The sequence below is a fragment of the Cuculus canorus genome, chromosome 2 (assembly GCF_017976375.1).
Source record: "Cuculus canorus isolate bCucCan1 chromosome 2, bCucCan1.pri, whole genome shotgun sequence".
Lineage (NCBI taxonomy): Eukaryota > Metazoa > Chordata > Aves > Cuculiformes > Cuculidae > Cuculus > Cuculus canorus.
The window spans coordinates 130,439,976-130,465,714 of NC_071402.1; the positions used below are offsets into that span (position 1 = coordinate 130,439,976).

Here is a 25,739-nt window from a genome sequence, read left to right on the forward strand (position 1 = left end):
TTTAGCCATAGTCCTTTAAGACTACAGAATATTTTAGAAGGATTTCTTCCACATCCATCAATATGAGGATTTGGCATAATTAAATGGTATGTTTATGTTAGTATTTGTATTCAATACAAATATTTACATCCAGATTAATTCTCTCTTCCTTAAACATAATGGAAACACAAAAAGCGAAGCAGTAATCACAACCAGTCAGTGCTTTCCCTCTGTTACTGCAAGAGAGATCCTAGTATAGACACACCCTATAAACACTCCAATCCAGGCACTAGGATGTGGCTGCAGTAACCGCACCAGTCCCTAGTTAGTTTGAGAAAGAGGTAGAATCAAGAACTGAGACTTCGCATTGCAATTAAGGGTGACAGAAGATGCCCTTGTAGGCCTTGCGCATGGCCACAGGAAGGTTCTCTATGCCCACGTACTGGGAAAGACAGGCAAAAAAAAGTTCCCTTTTGCAGAAGAACTAACTTGTGTAATAATGCTCTGTCAGTAATTCCATGTGATTTCTCTGCCTCCTGGAGGTTCAGCTTTCTTGTTATTTAAATAACTTTAGTATTTTTTTCTCTCTTTTCCTGTTTCCATTTCCCTTTCTGTCTCTGTAGGGTATACTTCTGAAACACTCAGCTGTGCCTGGGGCATTATTTTCATGCCTATAACAGGTAGTCTGTTTTTTGCTAACACCTACACTTCTGACTTACCAAGATTTTGCTTCTTGTTTTATCTAGTTCACACTCACCCACTGTGTATAACATAAGGTTTGACTCTCTGTTCTGTAAGATTAATTTGCCCTTCCAGCCTGCTATTCAGACCTCTGGTATCACATTGACCTTCTGCACCCACGTCCAACTTAAGGTTAATAAGAATTTTTGTTCCATTCACAGTAGCAATCCATTCACTAGCTGTAGTTATCTCCCAGATCATTCTGTTGGGGGATTTGTCAGTACTACTAATCCTTCTCCTAATGAAACAGTCTTTCTTCCCTGCTGCAGCAGTGTAACCTCTGTGTGGTGGGTAGCATCTGTTCCTTTCACCATGATTGGATCTGTAGGGAGAGTGGCACCACCATTGATTAGCATATATCTGCTTGACCAGCTAGACTGGCAATCAGAATATGCCTGGAGTATTTTGTTCCTTTAGGGGACATATGGAAAAGTTTCCATTTTTTTCTGAAAAGTTTTGCTTCTTGCAATTATGGCAATTTTGGTAAAATCGATTAAGTTTGTTTCTTGCTATCATACATTCTCTAACTTTCTACAGATTCACTTTAATTGTAATGTTAAAAAAATTTACTTTATTGCCAATTATTATACAGGAATTGCCTTTGCAGTCTTCTTTCCACATATGATGTGTTGTGGGTACGTTCTGCAGGTTAATATATTCTCTTTGAAGTTTCATTTTTCCTACAGATGCAAAAATCTTCAAATCTCTATTGCTCAACCTGTCAGCATTTTCTTCTTCACTTCTTTATGTCAATCTAAGGCCTCAGACTAAGCAGTACTTCCACATAGCTTCCATTTGTTCAATAGTTAATAGGTAGGGGGGGTTGTCTTGTCTTTTTAAAAAAAGGACCAAGTTCTTGACTGATATTTTCCTAGTTATTTGCCACAGTCTTAGGTAGTCCAGCTGGACTGGAGACCCTAGCTTCTCACTTTTGTCATTCATCAGTTTTTAAGAAGCTGCATTTCTTTTTCTCAGTTTCTGATATGTGGTGGCTAACTGTGAACTAGGGTCAGCCCTATAGGATTAAGATGACTAATATAATTATTAGTGTGTATACTAATGTAACAATTAGTAGTCCGTCAAATGCATGAGAAAAGACAGTGCGGAGGGAAAATGGGAGAAGTATATCCCCTGTCTACACGTATAGCCAATTAGGTATCTAGACATCTTCCTGGAGTTTTTCAGGGCTCCCTCTTGCAGGGGCAGTGGGAAGGCATTGTGAGTCTCTTCCCGGAGCACAAGAGGCTGCTTTAACTCCTGGAGCCTCAGCATAGAATCTCACCCAAGAAATTCAACCTGATTTTACTATGAGGTCCTCCAGGTGGCAATGCAGACAAACTAAAAGGTCATAGTGCCATTTATAAAATAGTGAAGAACATCTTAAGTTTAGATTACCAAAGTGGTCATTTTTATTGTGTTTAGTTTAAAATGTTCAACAGTCTGACAGAACTGCCAAGTTCATGTAAATGAGAACTGGGCACAAAACAAGAAGGATAAAGTTGATTAATGTAATCTCATTAACATCATTAGTTACTTCATAGATTAGAAAATGAGATATTTTTAATGTAAAACACCCTCCCAATAACAAAACAATTACATTTGAGGCCACTAAAATTATTCACTGTTTATTTTTTCATTATTGGTGCTTAATTCTCCACAATTGTATACATTGGCAGTCATTTATCCCTTGAGGAATGCAAACAAAAGTTGCTATTATGATTTTACGTAATTTGTACTAATTATAAAAAGATAAAGATATGTGTATAGTAATAAGTTGAAGAAGTAACGTCTAGATGATTTAAAAACTTTAAACTTCCAGGAATAAAAAGTAGCTAACATGTTTAGACCTGAGATTTTCAGACAATGAATTTCAGTGTGCTTATACTTTGCAAAAGTTTATTTATGTATCAAAAAGGTCTGACCGGTGACAAGATATTCCATGTCCTAATTAATAAATTTTAGCTTGCAAAAAAGCCAAAACCAAGCTCAACAGTAAGAAAACAAAAAATGAAGCCTAAATTACATGAAAGATTTAAGTAGGATTTTTCTCTCTACTTGCTATGGACAAACAAATATTAAAGACATCTCTCAGTGCCAACTCTACAGAGATTGTAAAGGAACTTCACGTGGACTTAAATAACTATTAAATTTTGTGGTTATGTGAAAAGAGAATTAATTATCGCAGCATGCCACTGTCATGTAGCCTGCAAAATGTGATGTCCACTCCTTAGCATACCAACTTTGCAAGACTGGTTTATCAGCAAAAGAAACTTTGGAGGGTATTTAACCTTCTCGATGAGACTTATATCCCAGATGCCCCTATTTGAAGCTACCTATAAACCTTTTACAGAAAAGAAAATCTTCTGGTTTCATAAAACAATATCTGATTTCTTAAAGAACTTTTTTTTCTATCAGATCTACCATCTATTTGAACTGCAATACTAGTTTCCTATGTAGGAGGAACAAATGCATCACTTTAATTTGCCACTCAGATGGCTAGTATCAAGATTTAGGATTTATAGCCGAGGTTCACTACAGACATTTTATTTCCTTGAAATGCTGTACCCGTTTATGTAAATTCATTTGTTTTGATTTCATTTTCACTTGTAGTTCCATGCCAGATTGCTATTCGATCTGTACAGACAACTTTTAAAGGAAATGTACCTAGTTTACATGTTTCGCTTTCTGTCTTTTTTCCTGCATTTATTACTACAATATTGAGTGTTGCTTCAACTGAGCACTCTACAAATAAATGTGCACAATAAATCTTTAGTGGTGGATTACCAGGCCACACAATTGTTTACAGAAACCACACAATTGCTCCAAAAGTAATTAATTATTTGTATGAATTAATATATATAAAAATTAATTATATGGATTACTATAATGCTATGTAATTTGTAATGTTCCTCCAAGAAAATTCCAAAGCACTCTCTAGGCTACATTTTTCACTTCAGATACTGTGATGTGGAAAATATATTTCTATTCTGTAGTATGCTATTAGATTTTAGCTGGAGCATGAAGAGAAAAGCTGGCTCATACAGCCAGGAATTTGGGGATGTGTAATCCCATTATACATGTGCTTCTTAGGGTGTCACTGTGGTTTCTGTGCTCTTTTTGTTGCATATAGCAGTTGTAGATTTTGTGATTGAAGTTTAACAAAGCATTTGCGTTAATTTCTCTAATTTTTTCTTGACAAAATATTGGTTTGTGTGGTTTCTCATCACTGTGGAAAATGATCTTGATTCAAGAAGTTCTTCCAGTCATATATTTTTAAAACCCATATCGCCAGTAAATCTTTTGTGTTTCATATTGTGAATTTGATATATGTAATGGATTTCTAGTGTGTGTGTGTATATATATGTTTATAATGTTCTAGTCTTTACAATAACTGAGCAGCAATAACCATCCAAATTAGTTCCAAATTAGTCCTCATGTCCACTTTGCATAGAGGTGAGTTACAATAGCCATATTTTAATGCCCTAGGCAGAGAAAATTACACCCTACCTGTTAGCTCCTCATTTGTACTTCCTTTTCTATCTGTCTTTTGGTTTGGCTTTTTTTCTTGGCCCAGAAGTTACTCTCCTTCAACCATGAGGTAAACTTGTTGAAGCCTTCTAAGTTTTAGGCACAGTTTTCCTCCAGGTCTTCAATGGTGTACAACTATAAAGAAATAGCTTTTTCCTTTTGCCTTATTCAGAGAATGCATCACTTGGGAAATAGTTTAATGATATAAGTATATAAATCCTTAATACTGATTCTATTAGCTGAAATTCTTTCCAACCTTTTTTGCTCCATAATTTATTCTGGTATGTTATGATCATCCATGTATTTATGGATGAGGTCCAATATGAGCTGTCCAGGATGGGAACCAGGTATGTGAGAGGTGAGGGGCTGGTACATGAGAAGGACATGTATGTAGTTCCTACAGGTGGGGTGCCAGGTCAGGCATCGGTACAAGGGTACCAGCAGAGGTTGACTCTAAATAAAGGGCAGAGTGACAAGATAAAGTGATTGAAGAGAGAAAAGCTTAAAACATAAGAGTTTTATTGTTTGATTTTATTGCTGTTGATAGTGGGGGCCTTGGTGCAGGATGGTGAGTATAACAGTGGAGGGGAAATAAGAAAGAGGGACAGAACTACAAAGGGAGTTGGTTAGCTGTGTTAAAGATACATAGATAAATGTTACCTCTTTCTTTCACACATTTTCCAGACAATTACATTTCAGTACTGAATATAGATTTATGTAGGAATCAACAGACTTTGAATTCATAAGACTGACAAACCGGTGGGCAAAATAAGCCCCTTCAAGGACTGTTCTGGAACCTGTACATAGGGATACCATTGCAATGTGGCCTTTACCATTGTTCCATAGCAGTCTGTGGAAGATTCCAGGTCCAGCTCATCCTGAGTGGATGCAGAGATCCCTTGGGAGCTACCTCCTGTTCCCCAGTATTTTAGCATGGATCATGTCCTGGTGATCTCAGTAAAGCACGTTGATCCAATTCCTCTTCCACAGATCAGAATCAGCCCCTTAATAAGGTTCCTCAGAAAACTACTAGCTACAACAATAACAAACATATGAATTTAAATTAAATCATCGTGTTGATTAGTTTAAGAATCCATATTTGTTTATTCAACAATACAACATCTGTGTCCAGACTTGTTTGATTCCTTTTCATTTTTGTCTTTGTTCATGGATGCATTAACATGATACTGTAGACTGTGATAAGTTTTTTTTTTTCAATCTACAGATAGCTCATTTATTTATTTTTCTTTGGTTAGTGTCGGCTAGAGATATGTTTAAGTCATGTTTTAAAACAGTTAGGTTCTCCTTAATTCCAAAAATAGGAGCTCTCTGAAGGTGTTACTGTGATATCAGTATTAAATCCCTCTAGATACAGACTAAGCTTCCTGCAGTATCTGACAATAATTTCTTTAGCAATCAGAAGGACAATCAATGCCATGCTCCAAATTGTCTGTAATGGCCTCTCCTCGGGTTCTATTATCTGTCATCACTATAGACATGCCTATAAGTCTTCTATAAGATTAGCTTGTTGCTAAGCTATTTTACTCATCTGGACATCATTTGGTTTATGATGCAATATTTGTTCTCATAGCTGAAAAAAATAAGCGGATTTCTTTCAGGCTTTCAGGGTTAATCCTGTATTTTTTATGTGCATATTGCTATAGACTTCAGTAGGATTACTTTTGTGCATAAGGGTTGCAAGATTACATCTTATATCACATATATATCAATTTGTCAGAAATGTGTCTACAGTTCTGTAACCCTGTCCCCTTTCACTCTCCTGCTTTAATGATTCTTATGATAACATACTTATTTTCCATATTTTCTATATGATTCAGTACTTAAGTATGCAGTCTTTCAACAAAAAAAAAGTAATGTTGTGGTTTTATAGTACTGCTGAAAGTATGATTTGGCTGATGTATATGCCTAACTGTAAAAAGCTTCTATTCTGAGAGTGCTTGAAGGACATAAAAATAGGAGAGACTTTCAACAAAAATGGAATAATTCATTACAAGTCAATTGAAGGGTAGAAAAATAATTAAAAGAGCTAGCATAGCAAACTATTTCAAATAACTAAAGTGAAACTAGAGATAAACATATACAGTTACATAGGTTAATTCTAGGTTAATTAGCCATCAACATTACCTCTTTGGTCCTAAATGAACAATTGAAAATTATTACATTCTTATTTAAATAAGTATTGGGGGATTGATTCCTATTGTCACAAAGGAATGCTTTATCTTGGGCAGCCATCTGAGGTTTTAAAGGCCTCTGACACTTACTTTGGAGAAAAGGAGAAGATTGCCCACTTTTTAGAGGCTACATTATCAACCTCCGTATTAAAAATAGACAAGAGAGCAGAAAGGTTCCATTTCTCCTGGAAGTCCAATGCATGAGTTGCAAAGGAGAAAGTGAGACAGGGCAGAATCAAGCTCTAGTGTATAAAAGAGGCAGCAAAAGTCCCATAACTCTTTCTCTTGTTTGAACAGTTTGGGGCAAGGTGTGGCTTAAATACAGTAGTTCTTTTTCTGAATTTGTGACTTCCTCACCAGCTCAGATTCAGTGACTCCTCATTGTATGGTCAAGCAAAACCACTTTCTTCTTCTTCTTGTTCCATTCCTAGAAGGATTCTTAAGTGGTCTGTGTTGCTAGTGGTTTCTACCTCTAAGCGGGGAGCAGCAGCTTGTGTGGCTGAGCTATGAGATCACCATTCAGAGCAGGTCCAACTTATCCTTTTTGATTAGAAATACAGTGTCTACCATGCTGGATTTGGCTTCACCAGCTTTAAACCTTCTCTGGTCTGAAGGAGCGCTCAGACGCTCTCTCACAGAATACCTTTGTGGAAGCTGTTGAGTCAAAGCTATTGCTCTCTCAGGGAAGCATACGGGCTAGGAGAGCACCTTAGCTTGTAGTGCAAGAACATTGATAGTGAAATTTGATCATTGAACTGAGGTAGAAAAGGTGTCTGATATCTAGGCAGTGATCAAGACAAAAGCAACACGAAAATTTTGGGGGCTGAATGTAAATAAAAGGTCCTTAACGATGGGCCAGAGATGGACACCCCTGAGGAAAACTGTTCAGTGGCTGTTCAAGTAGGCTGCTCTGACTCTTTGAGGAAACATCATTCAGATGTCATGTGGTAGAATTACTACTTTTATAGAGCTGCTCTTTCCCAAAGTAGTGTCCCTGAGCTTTTTTTTTCAGAAAACACTGATCATCTGCTTATTTTAACTCTAGATAGAGAGGTATTTCTTAATTTCCTAGGAGGAAAGGCTGTGACAGAAGAGGCAGGCACTGACTGAGCATTGCAGTAGCAAACAGATGCAGCCATGAAGGAGGCTGACAGAACTGTCCTTAAAATAAGCAAATAAACTAGTGAACTGTACGCTTAACTAATAGTGCTTCTGTTGATTCACTGAGCAATGAATAACCATTAAATCCATGATTTTTATGGTCTTATGTATGTGTAGTTCTGCTGTTTATGTATCAGCTATAAGTATCTGCTATTCCATTTACTTAGGTTAATTGTGCTTTAATTAAACTTATTAAGTCAATTTAAGAAACACTTGCATAATACTTCAAAAGGTAGAATTGGGGGAAAATGTTGAAAGGTGTTAATATAAGGGCTTGAAACCTGCTGTGTAACCTGTCCAGATCAGAAGCATAGACTTTTGAACAAGTATGTCTGTGAAAAGATCATTGGATGAGATGTATAGGCAAGAAGTGGTGGATATGAATAATTACTAAACAGTTACTAAAGAATATCATAAGCCACATCCTAATGTAATGTAATTTCAATGAAATTTATGAGGTAGTTGAGGTTATATACAATTCTTGGACAAATCTATGTATACTATAACTTTGCATATGTACTTTTTTTTACTTCAGAGTTACACTAGGGATAAGTACAGCCTCACAATTCAAAATGAAATTCATATTTTGACATTCAGCCTACAGCCTGATGGAAGAAACAAATCTTTCTAGAAAATGCATAGGATATGCATACTTTATATCTGAGCTTCAGTTTCTAAGTACATATATTCATATATATGGATATAGACACACACCTCTATGGGCAATATCCTTTCAATAGTATGCAGTATATTTTTTTTTTCCCTGAATGAGTCTCTGCTTTCATAATAAAGGTCTTTGTCCTAATCACTAGATTTCTGCTCCGGGAAGATGGGGAGCATTAGTGCATGCTCTCACCTTTTTTATAGTTTGAAATCCAGAAAGAAATCTTTTTGAACATTTTTTGTGTTTAGGTAATCAGTACCTGTGCTGCCAAGGCTTATTGAAAGCAGCTGGATGCCTGCCTCTGGTCCTCCCCCTTTCTCGGAACTGTTGCCAGAACAGGTAGTCAGAAACGGAAAGTAGAGAAATATTTGAGCATCTGTGCTCTCTCTCTCAGGAAAACAGCTGTGGCTTCCATAGGAAGCACTCATTTTTTCCCATCAGCCAAGATTCTGGATACCCTTGGGTTCAGTTTTGGCATGGCAAGCTGAGTAGGATGCAGTTTATGGCTTAAAACTTATGAGAGAAACCGTTCAGGCAGTCCCATCCCTGGCAGAACATTGAGACAAATTCCCCAGGTTGCAAGCCACATGTGGGCTTCTGACCTTTTATTAGCACACCATGGGAGAGCTATTGTTGAGACTTCATTCCTCCCTTTGACATACAAATACAACAATACTAAGCAGCCTTTCCAAGACAAGCATATTTAGGGCACAACCTCCTTTTTAATCTCGGATTTAGTGTAGATGGTGAAAAAAACCAACAAAAACTTAGAATAAGAAAAGGATATAATTCTATAGAACTGGAGCCTGGATTGGTGTTTTTTCCAACATTCTGCAATTGTTAATGATAGAAGGATTTGTGGGGTTTTTTTAAACAAACATACTCATGAGATGGAAACAAATTCTCACACCAGTTTTAGTTCTTCATGTGGTCAGTGCCATGAATTATGGAACTAGTATTGCTCAATAGCTGGAGCTACATAGAAATGCATGCAATTATCTGATTTTTAAGGATGTACGTTGTGTTTGTCCAAGTACTTAATTGTTGAGATTTGTTTTTTAAAGAAGTACTAATTCAGAATTATTGATATGAAGTTTGTCAGAGGAACAGAGGAACAGAGGAAGGCATCACAGAAGGCCAAAGTTATGTCTTTTTGACATGTCTTTGTCTTCTCGGCATTACTGTAGTTAATTAAACCGTCTTATTTTTATTAAGACAGGGATTGGAAGGAAACGCTTTTTAGGAGAAACAGAATCATTGCCTGTTTTACAGGTGAGGCACTGTAAAGACTATCATAGAATCATAGAATCATCAGGTTGGAAAGGACCCACTGGATCATCGAGTCCAACCATTCCTAACACTCCCTCAAACCATGTCCCTAAGCACTTCATCCACCCGTTCCTTAAGCACCTCCAGGGAAGGCAACTCGACCACCTCCCTGGGCAGCCTGTTCCAGTGCCTGATGACCCTTTCCGTGAAGAATTTTCTTCTGATATCCAGCCTGAACCTCCCCTGACGGAGCTTCAGGCCACTCCCCCTTGTCCTGCCCCTTGTCACTTGGGAGAAGAGGCCAGCTCTCTCCTCTCCACAACCTCCTTTCAGGTAGTTGTAGAGAGTAATAAGGTCTCCCCTCAGCCTCCTCTTCTCCAGGCTAAACAACCCCAGCTCTCTCAGCCTAATCAATCTCAAAGAGCCTAATCAATCTCAAAGAATGCAAACTGAATACCCCAGTATTCAGTTTTACCCTAACTCCTTGAATATCCTTTCACAGTCTTAGAAGCAGATGATTTTGACTATGCAGTCCAATGTTTCAATGTACTTTTCATTTTGTGATTCTTATTTTCTGGAGGTTTCTTCTTCCGCTTAGTTCTGTACCTTCAATATGGAAGTCTCAGTTAGACCATAACCCCTAATGTTCACAGTAGAAAGTCACATAGATCACTTCCACTATTTTTTTCTATAAGCTTATTAAATAATACAACTACATTGACTTGATGTAGTGAGTAGGAGTAGCAATGATTTAGCCCATTTGAATGTATTTGTGGGTGATGTCAGTAACAATGACTTTTACATAATAAAAATATGGTTAGTTTGGGAATGGGAGTTTCCCCAGACAAGAATAGAAGCAACAAACCAGAATACAGGAAGAGTGTTTTGAGACTGGGCAAAAAAAAGAGAGACATCAATAGCCAGAAGGAGATCTACTTTTCCATGTAAAGGGGTAGACAAAGTGCTGGACTGACCTCAGCACATTTTTCTTCTCCTTGAAATTTACAGCCAGTTTACTACTTTTGGCCTCAAAAGAGGGTTGACTGCCGGGATGGGTGTGTTCAGTCTATCTTTAACTTGGACATTTATCTTCTATGGCAAGATTTTCCCTTCACAGTATCAATGAATATTAACCCGTTTCCTTCTTTCAGAATTTGGAGGGTTTGTTCGATTGTTTTTTTGTTTGGTTGGTTGTGTTGGCTTCATTTGGTTTGGGTTGGGTTTTTTTATGCTGAGAACAGCCTTCTATGTTCTCCAATGAAAGCATTTATTTTTTCCTTAAGACGTGTTGGCTTTAAGAGCAATCTTCATCTCAAATGACTTTTAGCCTTGGTCTTCTCCTCTGTCTTTCTTGAATACTTTTCTGGTATTTGTGCACTGTGCTGGAAATCCCTTCTGCTTGTCACTCAACTGTTTTATCCCTCTCTGTACATTCCTATTCTGTTCTTTCACATTTGCCATTAGTCACAGTAGCCAGCTTTTTCCCATCACTTCTTTTTAACATCTGCAGCAAAGTTTTTCCCGTCAGTGATCTAATGTCTGTGGGTTATAGTTAAAGGTTGGGTTTATTTTTTTAAAGATTTTTTTTCACCATACAATGGAAAAATTCCCATTTTGGACCTCATAGCTAGTAATTTTCTCTCAAGACGATATTTAGTACACCAATGAGTGGAGATCTTCCTCTTTGCAGACACCTTTGTCAGAGGTCAATAGGCTGATAGAGTGCACTTCGTTTGGTTCACCAGGGTGCTTATGCACAATAGCCATGCTCTGAAATGAAACCATCTATGTAGAAACACACAGTATGTCTGCTAATGATGGAGAGATTGGGCACTGACTTACCTAAAGCTTTTCTTGCAATGTCAGTATAGTATTGTATTGAGCTGGTATAAAAACAAAGGGGTTGAGGAGATTGAATTATCTCTGTAGATGCTTATCTGATTATTGTCACACAGCTAGGTAATACCTAGTCTAAATTCTGAAATGTGTAGCAATTTTTCTTCTGTGATAAAACTGCAACCAGTAACTTTTCTTTATTTTAAAGCAGTAATGCAGGCATACAGGAGAGGTCCTGTCTGCATGAGCTCCTTTAAATGCATATGTCGAATCTTTTTAATAAAACATACTTCAACACAGGATTAAGCACTATGGTACCGAAACATTTCTTAAATTTATGACCGTATAGAAAGAATAACCTTACTCTCATCCCAGAAATGTAAACGTCCAACCTTTCTGGCATCGAGTATTGCATTTAGAAGTATTCAATTCTTTTAGCCTAAGAGGAAAATTTAAATTTGATTAAATATAAGATCTCTGCACTAAACTATTGATTAAACTAAAATGAGGTTTGTATTTCTTGAATAAGGGAGATGAAATTGCTCTTTACATCTTTACATATAATTTAAACAACATCTTATAAAGTGAAATAGTTCTTGATGCCTGTTTTACCCTCTAACTTGCGTTTGCGCTATATGTGATGCAGTGGCGTGCATGTAATTATGCTACAGCTGCTGACAGGCATAAAAGTAAATGAGATGTTTCATCTCAGTGGGTACATTTCCTGTTTAAATGCCTAGGAAAATAAACTCAACAGCTTTAGCCAAACTGAGACAAGGCTATTAAATATTTAATTTCTGCAATGAACTACTAAATAACTCTTTCAATCTTGTTTGGCCTGTTAGCCTGCAGCAGATTAAACTGGAATGTTTACAGATTAAGTTTTGTCATTTTTTATTAAAGCTTTATTTTTAATTGTTCATTTAAAATCTAAAATTGAGACAATTTCCATGCCTCTTGTTTCTCAAATTTGAGGGAAAATGAAGGCTGAAAAATTGTAGATTATTTAAAATTTTAAAAGTTACAGTCAGAAATAAGGTCTTCAAAAACTGTTGATCTTTGAACTTGTTTTATTCAGTATTGTGTTGTCAATAATGAAACTAAAGCAATATGAAAGAACAATAAATAGAAATTCTAAAATATTACTGTGCTCGCAAATGTGTAAAAAATTATGTATTTTGTTAGCAGATTTTATGAAATTTTTAAGCTCAGAAGACGATAGGCAATTCATAACTACTAAATGAACGTTTAGAATGTATTTGCAAACAATGAAACAGACTTGGTCTAGGAGTTATTTCTAAATATCCATTGAACAGCTAAGAAGACATATTTGTTTAATGAGGTTTTACTTTGGGGATAAGTTGAAATGGCTAAACATTTAAGGATTATCTAAGGATTTATAGATGGAATAAGGTAACTTACTGTGGGAAGCATTCTCAGATGTTTCACTAAAATGTTTTGAAACAAGTTTGATACTGAAGAGATGAAGAGAGTTTATGTATATATTAACGAGCACAGTTTCAATACTGTCTCCAGTTTGCATTAGCTCATTGCAAGGTGAAGATTTAATAATTCTTAACATGCTTTGGAGTTCCTGTTCACATGACTGACAGCAAAGCTTCCCACTTCAGCAGGGTTTTTTGTCTTTTGGAGAATGAGGTAAAACCTTCCTAATCCGAGTGCTTAGGTTGTGGATTATTCTGTGACCCAAGAGAGAAGGAATGTCAGAGGTAACATTTCAATAAGATACATATATCCGCACAAGTGATTTGAGAGTTAGTGGGCTGTTTTCTCCTTAGTGAAGGACATGATGCAAGATACCATGATGGATGTACATAAGCTATTTTAAGTCTAAATATAGCTGCAACAGCACTGCCTGTGTAAAAATCCCTATGTATTTAGCTGAGGGATGAGACTTACTAGCTTGTGTGCAATGCCAGGAAAGTCAGAGTCAACCTGGTGCTGTGCTGAGGGGGATTTAGCAGCTTATGCCCTTGCTAGCTCAGACATCTCTGCAGTGCACTTGATTTCATACTGAGGATATGCCCAGCTGTGAAAGCAACAGAGGAATATGTATCCTTTCTCCAGATCTTTCTTTGTCTCTCCTGCATAGGTAATGTAAGCCTTTTAAAGTATGGGGGCTTTTGCAGCCTATGTTTTCATGCATTATCTGGCTTTAGAGTCTCAGACCATATTTTAATAAAAGAAGGAATGTTTTAAAACGTTTAACAGAATAGGAAGAAGTTGTATATATCACTTCCCTGTTATTTTCTCATTATTTCAAATAATCTCTTAATACATACCTTGGTCTATGTTGGGATGTGCTGAATCTGTGAGATATGTACTGCACCGATAGTCTGAATGTGTGTCATGAACCCTTATGGAGAATTTCCAGACATCCCGCTAATCTTATGGAAATCTTGAACAATTGTTGTGAAGCTACTACTATTGTAGTTGTCCCTATTCCCTTCTATCTACAGCTCCTTCTCCATATATTTTCAAGTACATGAGAGGCATCACAGAGAGAAGAAACCTTCTTGTTTCTTGGTTTTCCTTTCTAGGTATTATTTCAACCTGTCTGCTAAAGTGACCTTCTTGTTCTGTGCATTGTTCAGGATCAGTGATTTCTGGATCCACTCTAACAGTGCCATGGCATTTCTCTATTAGCCTGAGAGTGCTCGTCTCAAAACATTGCATTGACAGTGAAAATCCATGTGTTTACTACCAATATCCTGACTTCCAGAAATAGTGAACCACTTTCCCCGCTTTTGAGAGATATCTTCCATGTCCTCTGTATGGTTCAGTGCCTGTATAGAGAAGTGGGAAAAAAAGTGATGGTATTAGTGAAAACTGAACCGTTTAGGTTGTTGTGAAATCTGGAGTAGTTTATTCAACCATTTTGATATTAGTATTTTTTATTAATTCTTATAACACTTTATGATCTCCATTTGTACTAGAAAATGGCAATAACATTACCCAGAGACAGCCCTCTCTGGTACTGTCTAAAAATTACTCTACCATTAATATTGATAGCATTAAATGATTCCTTGTGCCTTTGAAGAAGCCATGTCTACATTTGTAGATAAAGAATATAAAAAGAATCTTAATCATGTTTCTCAGCATCATGTTGAGGGGGCTCATTTTGTTTCACATTTGCCAATATCAGGTCCACTTTATAATGTGAACAGGCAACTTAATGAAGTAGGTGGATGTGCTGATCTTCCTGAGCCCACTCCAGTGCTAAAAATACATTAGCCATTACAGAGGTGTGCAGAGAATTCAGTATCAAAAACATGCCCGCTCACATGGTTGTTTACTCCACTTATAGCCAATTTATTGCACAGTTGCACATTGCCTCTGCAGTGAAATTTGGAGTAAAGACGTCAGGGCAGAATCTGAGCAATGTCGAAGAATCATTGAATGATTTAGGTTGGAAGGGATCTGAGATCCTGTGGTTCTAGCCTCTTGCCCCTCCTTGAAGCAGGACTGTCTGGATGCTTGTCTACATTTCTAGACCAATGTCTAAAGCCTAATTCTATCCAGAAGAAATCTGCAAGAGGAAAGACACTATGTCTAGGCAATTCAGAAATACAAAGCCATTACAAAGGAGAAAATGGCAGAAAATAACATTAGTGACCAAGAGCAAAGCTAATGATGCAGAAGTGGGTACCTGAATTTAGCTAATGATTTTAAAGTATTTTACAGCCTAATAAACTTTGATGAGTCCAGTGGGGATTTCCTGTGAAGAGCAGACTCAGTTCTGCAGTCAATCCATTAGTTAAGCTATCTTTGTTCTTGTGAAGAATGTTATTTACATTTCTGTCGGCTTATTCAGGGAGAGAAGAGGGGCTATATGGAAATAGAAAGACTGTATGAATTGAGGTAATGTAAATATTTGGAAGAGGATTGTCTTATATTAAGGTGCCAAAAAAGCTTGCTTTTAACTTTGCCAGATATGTGGTTGTGAGAAATTCTGCTTTTAGGCCTATCTGCTTAATATATGACTACTATCCACAGTAATTTTTCATTTGGAGACAGAAACGAAACTATTCTAATGAACTATTATTTTGGAGGGTGGGGGGGAACCTTTCTCAGTGTAAAAATAGAAAAACGTGTACTATTTAATTCTATATTTTATTTCAAAACTGGCTGATTTAGGAACATGATAGGTGAATATTTTTATCAAGGGACAAACATTAGTTTGTTTGAACAACAGAAGAAGGAATCAGAATTTCTGTGGTGATGATTAAGAAATCACAAAGAGAAAAAAAAAAAATGCAAAGCCAAACCTACACCTGTTAGGGTGTGAGAGAGCTGAACAGGAAATGCAAAATATCTGCATATAGGATTCAGGAAATATGCTTTCCCAAGGGCACTAGAAAAATGCCTAAACTTTAGGTTATCTGGTAGAATGCTCTTCTGCTGCTTCCTGCTGCCTCCACTACTGTCTGCTTAAGACTCTGGAATACGTCGTCTCAGCTTTCCATTATTGATGTCATCTGATTGCACCATTCATTCCAATGGGTCAAGCTTTGTAACTCCAAAATATGTAGCAGCAATCAAAAGAAACTAAACTCAAACCTACACAGCGAGTTTCTGCTTGGTAGCCCTATACAGCCGGCTCTGTTCAGGGTAGGTCAGCATTATAGCAGTAGAGCCAGACAGAATTGCTGTCATGCAAGAGAGAATGTGGCCCCTTAATTTTTTTCCCTGATGTTTGAGTTTTTCTCAAAACCTTGTCCCCCACAACCTTGCAGAATTATTGTTTCATGAATATGTTATTTCCATCGAGTACTGACAGTCCTGACATTGATAGGCAGTGAATCAATACTTTTATAGAATCATGAAACCAAACTAGTTCTGCAGATCCACAATGTGCAGTATGTGGTTTTTCATTCTGGATGTAATGACTGCAATTTGAAACACACCCCCACAAGCAGTGATTGCATACTTAAAGAAATTCACAATAAAGAATTTGATTAAGAAAGAAGAAACTGCATCACTCTATTTTAAAAATAAAAATTCACCTGGGATGTTTTTTTTCATTTTTAGGCTATAATAGCAATAACCATCTTTAGCTGAGGACATTTCCTGGGGCTTAATGGCCCATAGCTGTGCTTCTTCAGGTGATCATCATCTCCCAGCAGTCATTAATCCCCTACAAATGCCCCGTGCCTCAGTCATTAAATGTGCTTAAACTTTCTTCTTCTGAAAATGAAATACTTCTATATTTAATGCATCTTCCAGAAATAGAATGGATATTTCTGAGGTGAGGAATGAAAAGAGTTTAGTAACGTGTCAGAGAAGTACTAATTATGACAAGTGGATAAGATCTGTTTCTGAAGATAGCATGACAAAGTTCTTCTGCATCATTTTATGTAAGTCACGTTTCGCACTCATACCAATTACATAACCAACAACTCCAAAATATAGATAGTTATTTGTAGTTGGTTTTCTTATACGGGGCATGTCAGCATAGAAATAAAGCTTTCACAACACACAAAGCATATGTGCCTACAGCACAGCTGAAAAACTCTATCCATTCCATAGCCCTAAAAAAAACTAGGCAATTCTACAAGGTAAAACCTTGATAAAGGTTGAATGAAGACTGTTGTTTGGGGTTTTTTTTTATTTGATTATAATTCTACTTACTGATACTTAGTAGCATTACATATTACGTATGTAATGTATAAATTATGTGAAGCCTGTACCTGTCCCAAGTAGGCTGTGAGAGGCATCAGACCTGATTCTACCACATTTCCTTCAATGAGTGCAAAATTAATACCTTCTAGGTATTATGGTCATTTATTATTTATGTTGGACTTTCAGATCTCATGGAATTGGTAAGTGACTGTGTAGATGAGGACAGAAGTAGATTTTTGGGCTGTGCACTGTTAAATGTTGAATATTAAATGATAATGTTAAAATTGTACTTCTTTCAGTCAGTACCTTTTAATTGCAGATTAACCTGAAAAAAGAATTATTATAAGCTGACCCCAAAATTCCTTTTCTTTTCTACTTTTTCTGTGCCTTCTAACAGACAAAAAATAACCTGAACAAAATGTCTTTCACTATAAATTGAATGTTTAGTTTAACTCACAGTAAAACCTTTCATTTCAGTAATCCATATCGACTACCTTAATTATGCAATTTTCTAAGTTAGAGAATTTTTTCTGCTTGAAAGACAAAATTTTCTTTCAGAAAATTTGAAATACAAAATTTCACATACACACATATACGTAGACTTTTATCATGTTCTTTTTCTTGGTATTTTTGGACAAAGCTATTACCTGATTGAGTCTTTACCCTGCAAGTATTCCTACTCATCTGAAAGCAGCTTTCAGCAAATAAACTAATTAAAAAAAAAAATAGATCTGTCATTAAAATTCACTGACTAAAAAAAAAAAAATACGCACAAAGCCAAGAAAGAGATAAAGAACATTACATCTTTAAGATGTTTCCAGTCTAGTTTATATCTCACAGTAAATAGCAGGTTGGGGAATAAGTACTGATCTATTATACTGCAACTAGAACACTTCTTTTGCCATAGATTCTATTTAAGGGTACTTTGGGTATTTGTACCCTATCCTGCAACTTACGATGTCAGCATTCTTCAGACCATTTTCTGTCACAGGTGGTGTTGTTATTGTCCTGTCTGATTCATATGGCTCTGGGTACTCCAAATCCATACTCAGTTACAAAGTGGGGAAGATCATGCAGACTGGTACCATTCAGAAAGAACAAATTGAATAAGGAATATACTCAATAAAGACTAATTGGAAAAAGAAAGCATACCTTCCTAAAATTAACTTAGTGTACCTACAGTTGCATAATTTTTGTACTCAAGAGCTCTCTTTTTTCACCCTTTCATTGTATTTACATACAGGTATAATTTTAAAAATCTTATATTATGTTTCTCCTAAAATGAATTTAGTGTACCTACAATTGCATAATTTTTGTACTCAAGCGCTCTCCTTTTTCACCCTTTCATTGTATTTACAGACAGGTATAATTTTAAAAATCTTATATAATGTTTCTCATTTTTAATTCTGTGTTGTAGGTGGTGTTTTCCCTCTCTGCCGCTTTCTGGGGAATCCAGATTATGAAGCAGATGACTTCATCCAAAGATAAACATCACTGAACAGGAGATCTAACATCACTTTAATTACGGAAAAAGTACTTTGGAATAACCTTCTAAGTCTCTTGGAATTAATCAACCAAGAGTCTTACTAATTGCAATCATTTAATTTATGTTAGGAGAGGTTTGTGATTTCATATAATGGTCTGAAAGATTTGGTGGGACATGTATTCATTTTCATTTGATTTTTTAAAAAATATTTAATTCCCCTCCAGTTTAAGCAAACCGTTTGTTCACAACATATATTTTTACATTCAAAGGATGACGAAGTCTCAGAAACAATGTAAAACTAATTTCATTTTGCAGATTTTGTTAGTAATCATATGTGAAAAGTATTTTTCACCAGGAATAATTAAAATCATATTTGTTGTAACCAGGTATAAAGTGACTGACTGTCTTCCTATTGAGGCTAAATGTAAACATATGTGAATGTCAGTTTTTCCATAATGATTGAATTACACTAGAATCTCAATGTCATGCCCAATTCAGTGTTCATAACATAAAGCTACATGAGGATGAGTAGTTGAAGCAAGAAAATGATTAAAAACAGCATGATAAAATAACTCGAACTAGTATGAGTTGAAACATCTTCAATAAAATTGGCTGATGTATGTGTTGTATAATGCAGACTTGCAGTTTAGACTGAATTATTTAAGTACACCTGCAGTTGCCAACTTCAGATGCTAATCAAGCCAGAATTTACACATGGGTATCCCTTTGAGTAATGTTACACACGTGACAAAATATTTGCAAGGCTGGGCCCTTAATTTCTGGTAATTTCCTGCTGGAGTGATCTCAGGGGAGATGCAAGTCTTGTCTTTCAGGAGCTGTTGGAAAGATGGTTTGTACTAAGATAGGAAAATTAAATACAAATGGTAAAGGGAGTCTCCAAACAGCAGGACTGGCAAAAATACTGGAGCTAGGTTGTTTTTCTTTCCTCACACTCTTCCAATTTTTCACTTGGCTCCAAGAATTTTAGAATTGCTTAAAGTCAAGTAGCTAAAAAATGTAGGCTGTCTTGCATGCTTCAAAGTAGTAATAATAACTGTATTAAAAAAATGGGTTTAAGTTTGGGTTGGGTTTTTTTCCGCTATTCTTATGTTATATAAATAAAATTGATCCAACCTCTAGTGATAGTATAAACTTATATTTGTGTAAATGTTTCTTTTAAAAACTTGATTTTTAAGTTAATTCATTTGTGTATCAAATACCTTGTGCCTATCATTTTAGTTTATGCTCAAAGACCTTGAAATATTTGACAAAAAAAGCAGGTGTATGCTTGACTAGAGATACCTGGGATGCAAATTAAGGATAATACCTTGCTAAACTGAAGGCGTGTTTAAATAGAGGACTTAGGTATGGATCTCACATTACATGAGAAGATGAAAAAAATGGCCCATGAGAAACCTAGAAGAAAACAGATTTTAAATACTTATTGAGAAGTTTATTCATAACAAGGTAGGCTTCCAATTATTTTTTAAGAAATAAATATATGCTTTTATTTTAAGAAATAAATACATATTATTTTTAATAAATAAATACATAAATAATTATACCTCTGAATTCAAGAGTGGGAATATAATCTCATAATTTGGTACAACACCCAGAAGCGTTCTCTGGTACTACCAGTTTTGACCTAAACTTACTGTGTTTGACCATGTTGTGTGGTTTGAACAATTGTATGGGGTCAGGTGAAATCAGTTGAATTATGTGAGGACATTCGTGAACAAAGTATTGATGCAGAACTAATAGTTTTTGTGCAAGTAACTTTCTTTTAGAGAGCTGCTGTTTCATTTTGCTGGAAACAAAAATATTCTGCAGGCTAAAAGCCTAACCTCACATGTCTAAGTGAGAAAATTTATAAATAACATTTATAATATTTGCAGTATTGCTTAAGAATTCCTTTTGGCTTTGTTTGTCGTTAAACTCCTCTGTGGCACACCTTGGGGGAGAAATGTAGATAAACAGAATATTTTTGCAGTAAGAGCATTAAAAAAGTGACTTTCCCTGCTCTTTCCAGCTGTTGTAATGTCATATCCCTACATGTGGCCTTTCCTAGACTATGAACACAGCAATATCACGTTAACGGGTACTCTGAAGTAAGCAGCTGAATCCTCTGTTCACTTGGGATCTGACTCTGTGCCATTCCAGTCACCTAAAAACTTGCTGACCTCAGGATCAGGTTAGACCATTCCCTGTATGAAAACAAGAATGAAGTAATATTTACTGCAACTCAAACTTTTATATGGTGCATTAAATGAAAGTAACACAGTCGCGCAAATCGGTGGGATTAGGGACAACGTTACCTAAACCAGTATCTAAAAGGAGGTACTTGACCTCTGTGCCTGGCAAGATCATGAACGGATCCTCCTGGAAGCTATACTAAAGCACATGGAGGACAGGGAGGTGTTTTGAGACAGCCAGAATAGCTTCACCAACGGCAAATCCTGTCTGACTAACTTAATGGCTTTCTATGATGAGGTGACCACAGCAGTGGACATGGGAAAAGCAATGGATGTAATCTATCTGGACTTGTGTGAAGCCTTTGACAAAGTCCCCCACAACACCCTTCTCAGTCAACTGGAGAGATTTAGATTTTAGATGGGTAGACTGTTCAGTGGATAAGGAGTTGGTTGGATGGTCGCATTCAGAGACTAGTGGTCAACAGCTCAATATCCAGATGGAGATCCATGTCAAGTAGTATCCGTCAGGGGTACATACTGGGATGAGTGCTGTTTAATATCTTCATCAATTATATAGACAATGAGATCGAGTGAACCCTTAGCAACTCTACAAATGCCACCAAGCTGAGTGGTGCAGTTGTCATACCAGAACGACGGGATGGACAGGCTGGAGAAGTGGGCCTGTGTGTACCTCATGAGGTTCAACAAGGCCAAGTGCAAGGTCCTACACCCGGGCCAGGGCGGTTTCAATACTGGCTGAGCAATGAGGTGATTGAGAGCAGCTCTGTGGAGGAGGGCTTTGGGTGCTGATTGATGAGAAGTTTGACATGAGTCAGCAATGTGTGCTCGAAGCCCAGAAGGCCAACCGAGTCCTGGGCCACATCAAAATAAGTATGGCCAGCAGGTCAAAGGAGGTGATTCTCCCCCTCTACTCTGCTCTCATGGGACCCCACCTGGAGTATTGTGTCCACTTCTGGAATCCCCAACATAAGAAGCATATAGAACTGTTGGAAAGGGTCCAGAGGAGGGCCATGAAGATGATCAGAAGGCTGGAGGACCTCGGCTATGAGGACAGGCTGAGAGTTGGAGTTGTTTAGCCTGGAGAAGAGAAGGCTCTAAGGAGACCTTATAATGACCTTCCGGTACCTGAAGGGGCATAAAATAAAGGTGGGGAGGGACTTTTTACAAGGTCACATAGTGATAAGATGAGGAGGAATGGTTATAAATTGGAAGGGGGAAGATTTAGATCAGACATTAGGAAGAAATTCTTCCATGATGAGGATGGTGAGGCACTGGCACAGCTTGCTCAGGGAAGCTGTGGATGCCCCATCCCTGGACGCATTCAAGGACAGGTTGGATGGGGCCTTGGGCAGCCTGGTCTGGTGGGAGGTGTCCCTGCCCATGGCAGGGGCGTTGGAACTAGCTGATCTTTAAAGTCCCTTCAAACCCAAACCATTCTACGATTCTATTTTAAAGGATCTCTTTTACAAAACTTTACAAAAAGAAATTCTGTAAGCTTTCAGGATTTTATGCTGTGCAATTAGACATGACTAAAGTGAGTGGCATTGAAGGTAAGAGTTATTTAGATTTTTCTTCTTTGCTCTTTAACTTGTGATTAAGACAGCTATGGCTTATTGATGGAGTTCATCAAGCAGGGCAATAACTCCCAGAGAATACTATATCTCGCAATAGTATCCAAACTGTTTCCCAAAATTGATGTTTTTTTAAAAACTCTGGCTACTAGACTTTTATTTTTTTTACCCATTTGCTTTCTTTAACTAATGATTCTGACTGCTGAAAATAATAGCTATACAAAGTTCAAAATCTAAGAAGCAAACAAGAAGATTTTGATAGGTAATATTTTAAAATATTTTCCCTTTTAAACCACCCTAGTGATTACACAAGGCTTGATTCATGATTTTTAAACTCTTGGGATTGCTAATGCCGAATGGGAAAAAACTATTCTTGATCAGTCCTTTTTCCATAAAACTTCTGGTTCCAGCATAGGCATATACAACGGCCATAAGGCAGTTTTGCTGAATTTCCTGTTTCCCTCCTGGTGTTTGACAGGTTGAGTTTGGAACTAAAATAAGTAGTTAGCTGGCTCTCTGAGGGCCGATTACCCTTGGTAACTCTCGGCACACAGGATGTCGTGTTACCTATCACTCCCAGCAGTTCTAGTCAAAGTAAACAAGAGTTGTGCTGTGGAATTCAGGGTTTTCTCTTTCTACAGAGGAAACAATTGCGAAAATACCAAGTTTGAAACCCAGATACAAACCGCAAGATAAAGCAAAAATAAGATGTCTCACATCGTGGAGAAGCACTTCCATATTAATATCAAGGCCAATGGAAAACTTGGCTCAGTCATTTGTCATTTTTGCCCCACCTATGGAAAACAGCAAAAAGATGTGGAAACGTTGAGTAAGAATGAACTGCCGAGTATCCTTGTGTTTATGGTTTGGCAAAGAAAAGTGATACAAAGTAAATCCTCTCTCCCCCCACCCCTTGCTATATTTTTAATGCTTCCTCCTTTATCATTTCTTCCCATCTCTCTCTCACATTTATCTGCAAAAAATCCTCTTCTGTCTCACTTCAATTTTGCTTTATGTGGAGGTGTATGGTGACGTATTTCACATTCGGAAATATTTTATTTTATTTTATTTTAATAAATGAGAGCCAAGTAGAATTGCATAAATGTGTCTCTACTGTTCCTGTCAGTCAATATGCTCTTATAGTATTCAAAACACACAATACACTGCTCATACATTGTTAATGTTATATTTATTTATTTCATATGTATATGCCTAGTGCTATCTAACGATTAATATTCTGTTTCCATTCCAGTAACATAGCACTGCTGTTTTCCCAGTTTCTACTCTGTCTCCTGATTCTTTGCTACTATTTCCTTCTAGTTACTTGTCGTCCCTTCAGTGCCATGCTTTAGCTGTCACTGCCTCTCTGCCTCAGGATGTACTACTACAGTTTTTATGTACTACTTTCTAACCTGCTGATTTTAGTGTGGCAGAGGCAGACAGCCCACTGGTATTACTGTTTGATTAAATCAATAAAGATAATCATGGAACATTTAAAACTCTATGGAATTAGAAAAGTTTCTGATACTTACTTTTTTCCACAAACCTTGAATGTGTACTTGTCAGCACATAAATTGCAATTATAGAATTTTTTGCCAGGAAAGAAAAATATTGTAAGACAACTGAACCGCAATTTTTAGATCAAAGAATCACCTATTTACTTACTGAATGTGATCATTTCTTTACCTGGTGTCTCTCTGAACTGAGGTCATGAGCCTGTTATTTGAAGATAATATTGTTACTCCTTTGCTTCCAGCAGCAGCATCTGTGATTTCAATTCTAACAGCCCTTTACCTTCTCTCCACTCATGACTCACAGATGACTTATTACCTTTAATCATTCTGAAAGCACGGATTTTATTTTTGCTCTTCTTTTAATCACGGTGCAAAAAAAATGCTTTGACAGAAGGTAAGGTGTTATACACTGCAGCAGTGTAGGTATGTTACAACATGTTTATTTTTGGAAAGCCTCAAGTACTCCCAGTTTCCTACCCATCACCACAAACTGGATTTCACGGAGGAAAGTCTGGTGACCAGGGATCAGTGGAAAAAATGAAAAGGATGTTTCAGAGATTCTGACAGCAGAATTTGTCATTGAAGGTCAGATCACCTTTGGTTTTATTTTATATATAACTTATTTTCACTGGAATACAGCAATAAGAGAGGAGTAATTGTATTCATAGCTTTGTGGCCAAAATAAGATCTATGTGTACTGTATGTGTAAACAAAGAACAGTGAATAATAGTTTGTGCTACAGAAGCAGAAGTATTGCTCAGTACTTTTTTTTCCTAGGATTTCTGCTTGCAAGAAAGCGCAGTGGTAGTGTTTGAATTCAATTAGCATAGTCCTGGGCATTACAGGGTCTTGGAATCTTGCTCTACACTACTAATGGCTTCATCTTTGCACCTCTTTATGGAAGTTTGTAATATTTTCCCTGTGGAATAACCAGCTCTTAAGAAGTTACATGAAAAATAACATCTTTAAGTGTAGCTGAGAGACATCTGAGCATTGGCATAGATGCATGCTGTACCACATCTAGCAGCCTAAGCAAGGTGAGATGATCAGTGTCCCCTCCCCAGCATTTCCAGGCAGGTAAGTAGAGTTGGACTTGAGCAGTGAAAGTTGCAGAGTGAGAGAGGAGCATACGTTATGCCAGACCAGTTGGGGTATGCCCCGGCTGGGTATGCAGCAGAAGGCTGGCAGTTACAAGCCTATCCAGGTACAGAAGTGAATAGCAAAAAGGCCTTCTCATTCAAAATAGAAAGCTAATAAGAATAGATATGACAGGGGATATGGTCCACAAACTGTGTCTGTTGCCTGCTTGTGGAGGGTGATGGTTGTTGTTATTATTCTGTCTTTGGGTTTGTGCCATTCGGGAAGTTCTCAGTCACACTCTGCCTTGAGTAATTGCAAAACACAAGTCTTCTAATACAGCAGGAATTTTTCCTCCAATACTTTAATGAAGATGAAATCCTGTGTTGGTGAGTTCAAGCATTTGATATGTATTTACAATACACGTGTTTATGGTCTTGTCAGATTCTATTGCATTTATACGCAAGATAATGAAAAGAGTCAAGGTGTAGCACTGGCCATTGAAGTTGGTATATGTACATCCACTGAAGTCCATAATTGAGTACATTTACTACTGTAATTTTCCCATTTAATGGGAGAGGTATACAGGGTTGTGTACAATGCTTGTGAATCACCAGCAGAAACCACTTCTGGTTAGTGGACGCAGAGGTACAGTATTCTAAAATATTTATTTCTTTTGACATTTCAGAATAAGCAAAGGTTCAGATAATATTTCCTCTAGATAGTATTTCACAAAATGTATGGTTGTAGGTAGCCTAACACAGAGTAGCAGCTATGAAGTTAATTTTTATCAGTATGTTGAAGAAATTATCAGAGATGTCTGGCAGTTAGATTTTAGTGGGAAACAGCAGTAATGACCAGTATT

General features: G+C 37.0%; 1 protein-coding gene across 1 annotated transcript in view; it reads left to right on the forward strand.

Annotated features, from left to right (window-relative positions):
• The window catches only part of AGMO (alkylglycerol monooxygenase), a 188,841-nt gene extending 167,746 nt beyond the window's left edge, over window positions 1–21,095 (forward strand). Inside the window, exon 13 of the mRNA XM_009570864.2 lies at window positions 18,431–21,095. Within this exon, the coding sequence (XP_009569159.1) occupies window positions 18,431–18,511 (81 nt within the window). The 3' untranslated portion in view covers window positions 18,512–21,095. The remainder of the gene's footprint in view (window positions 1–18,430) is intronic.
• The last annotated feature ends 4,644 nt before the right edge of the window (window positions 21,096–25,739 follow it).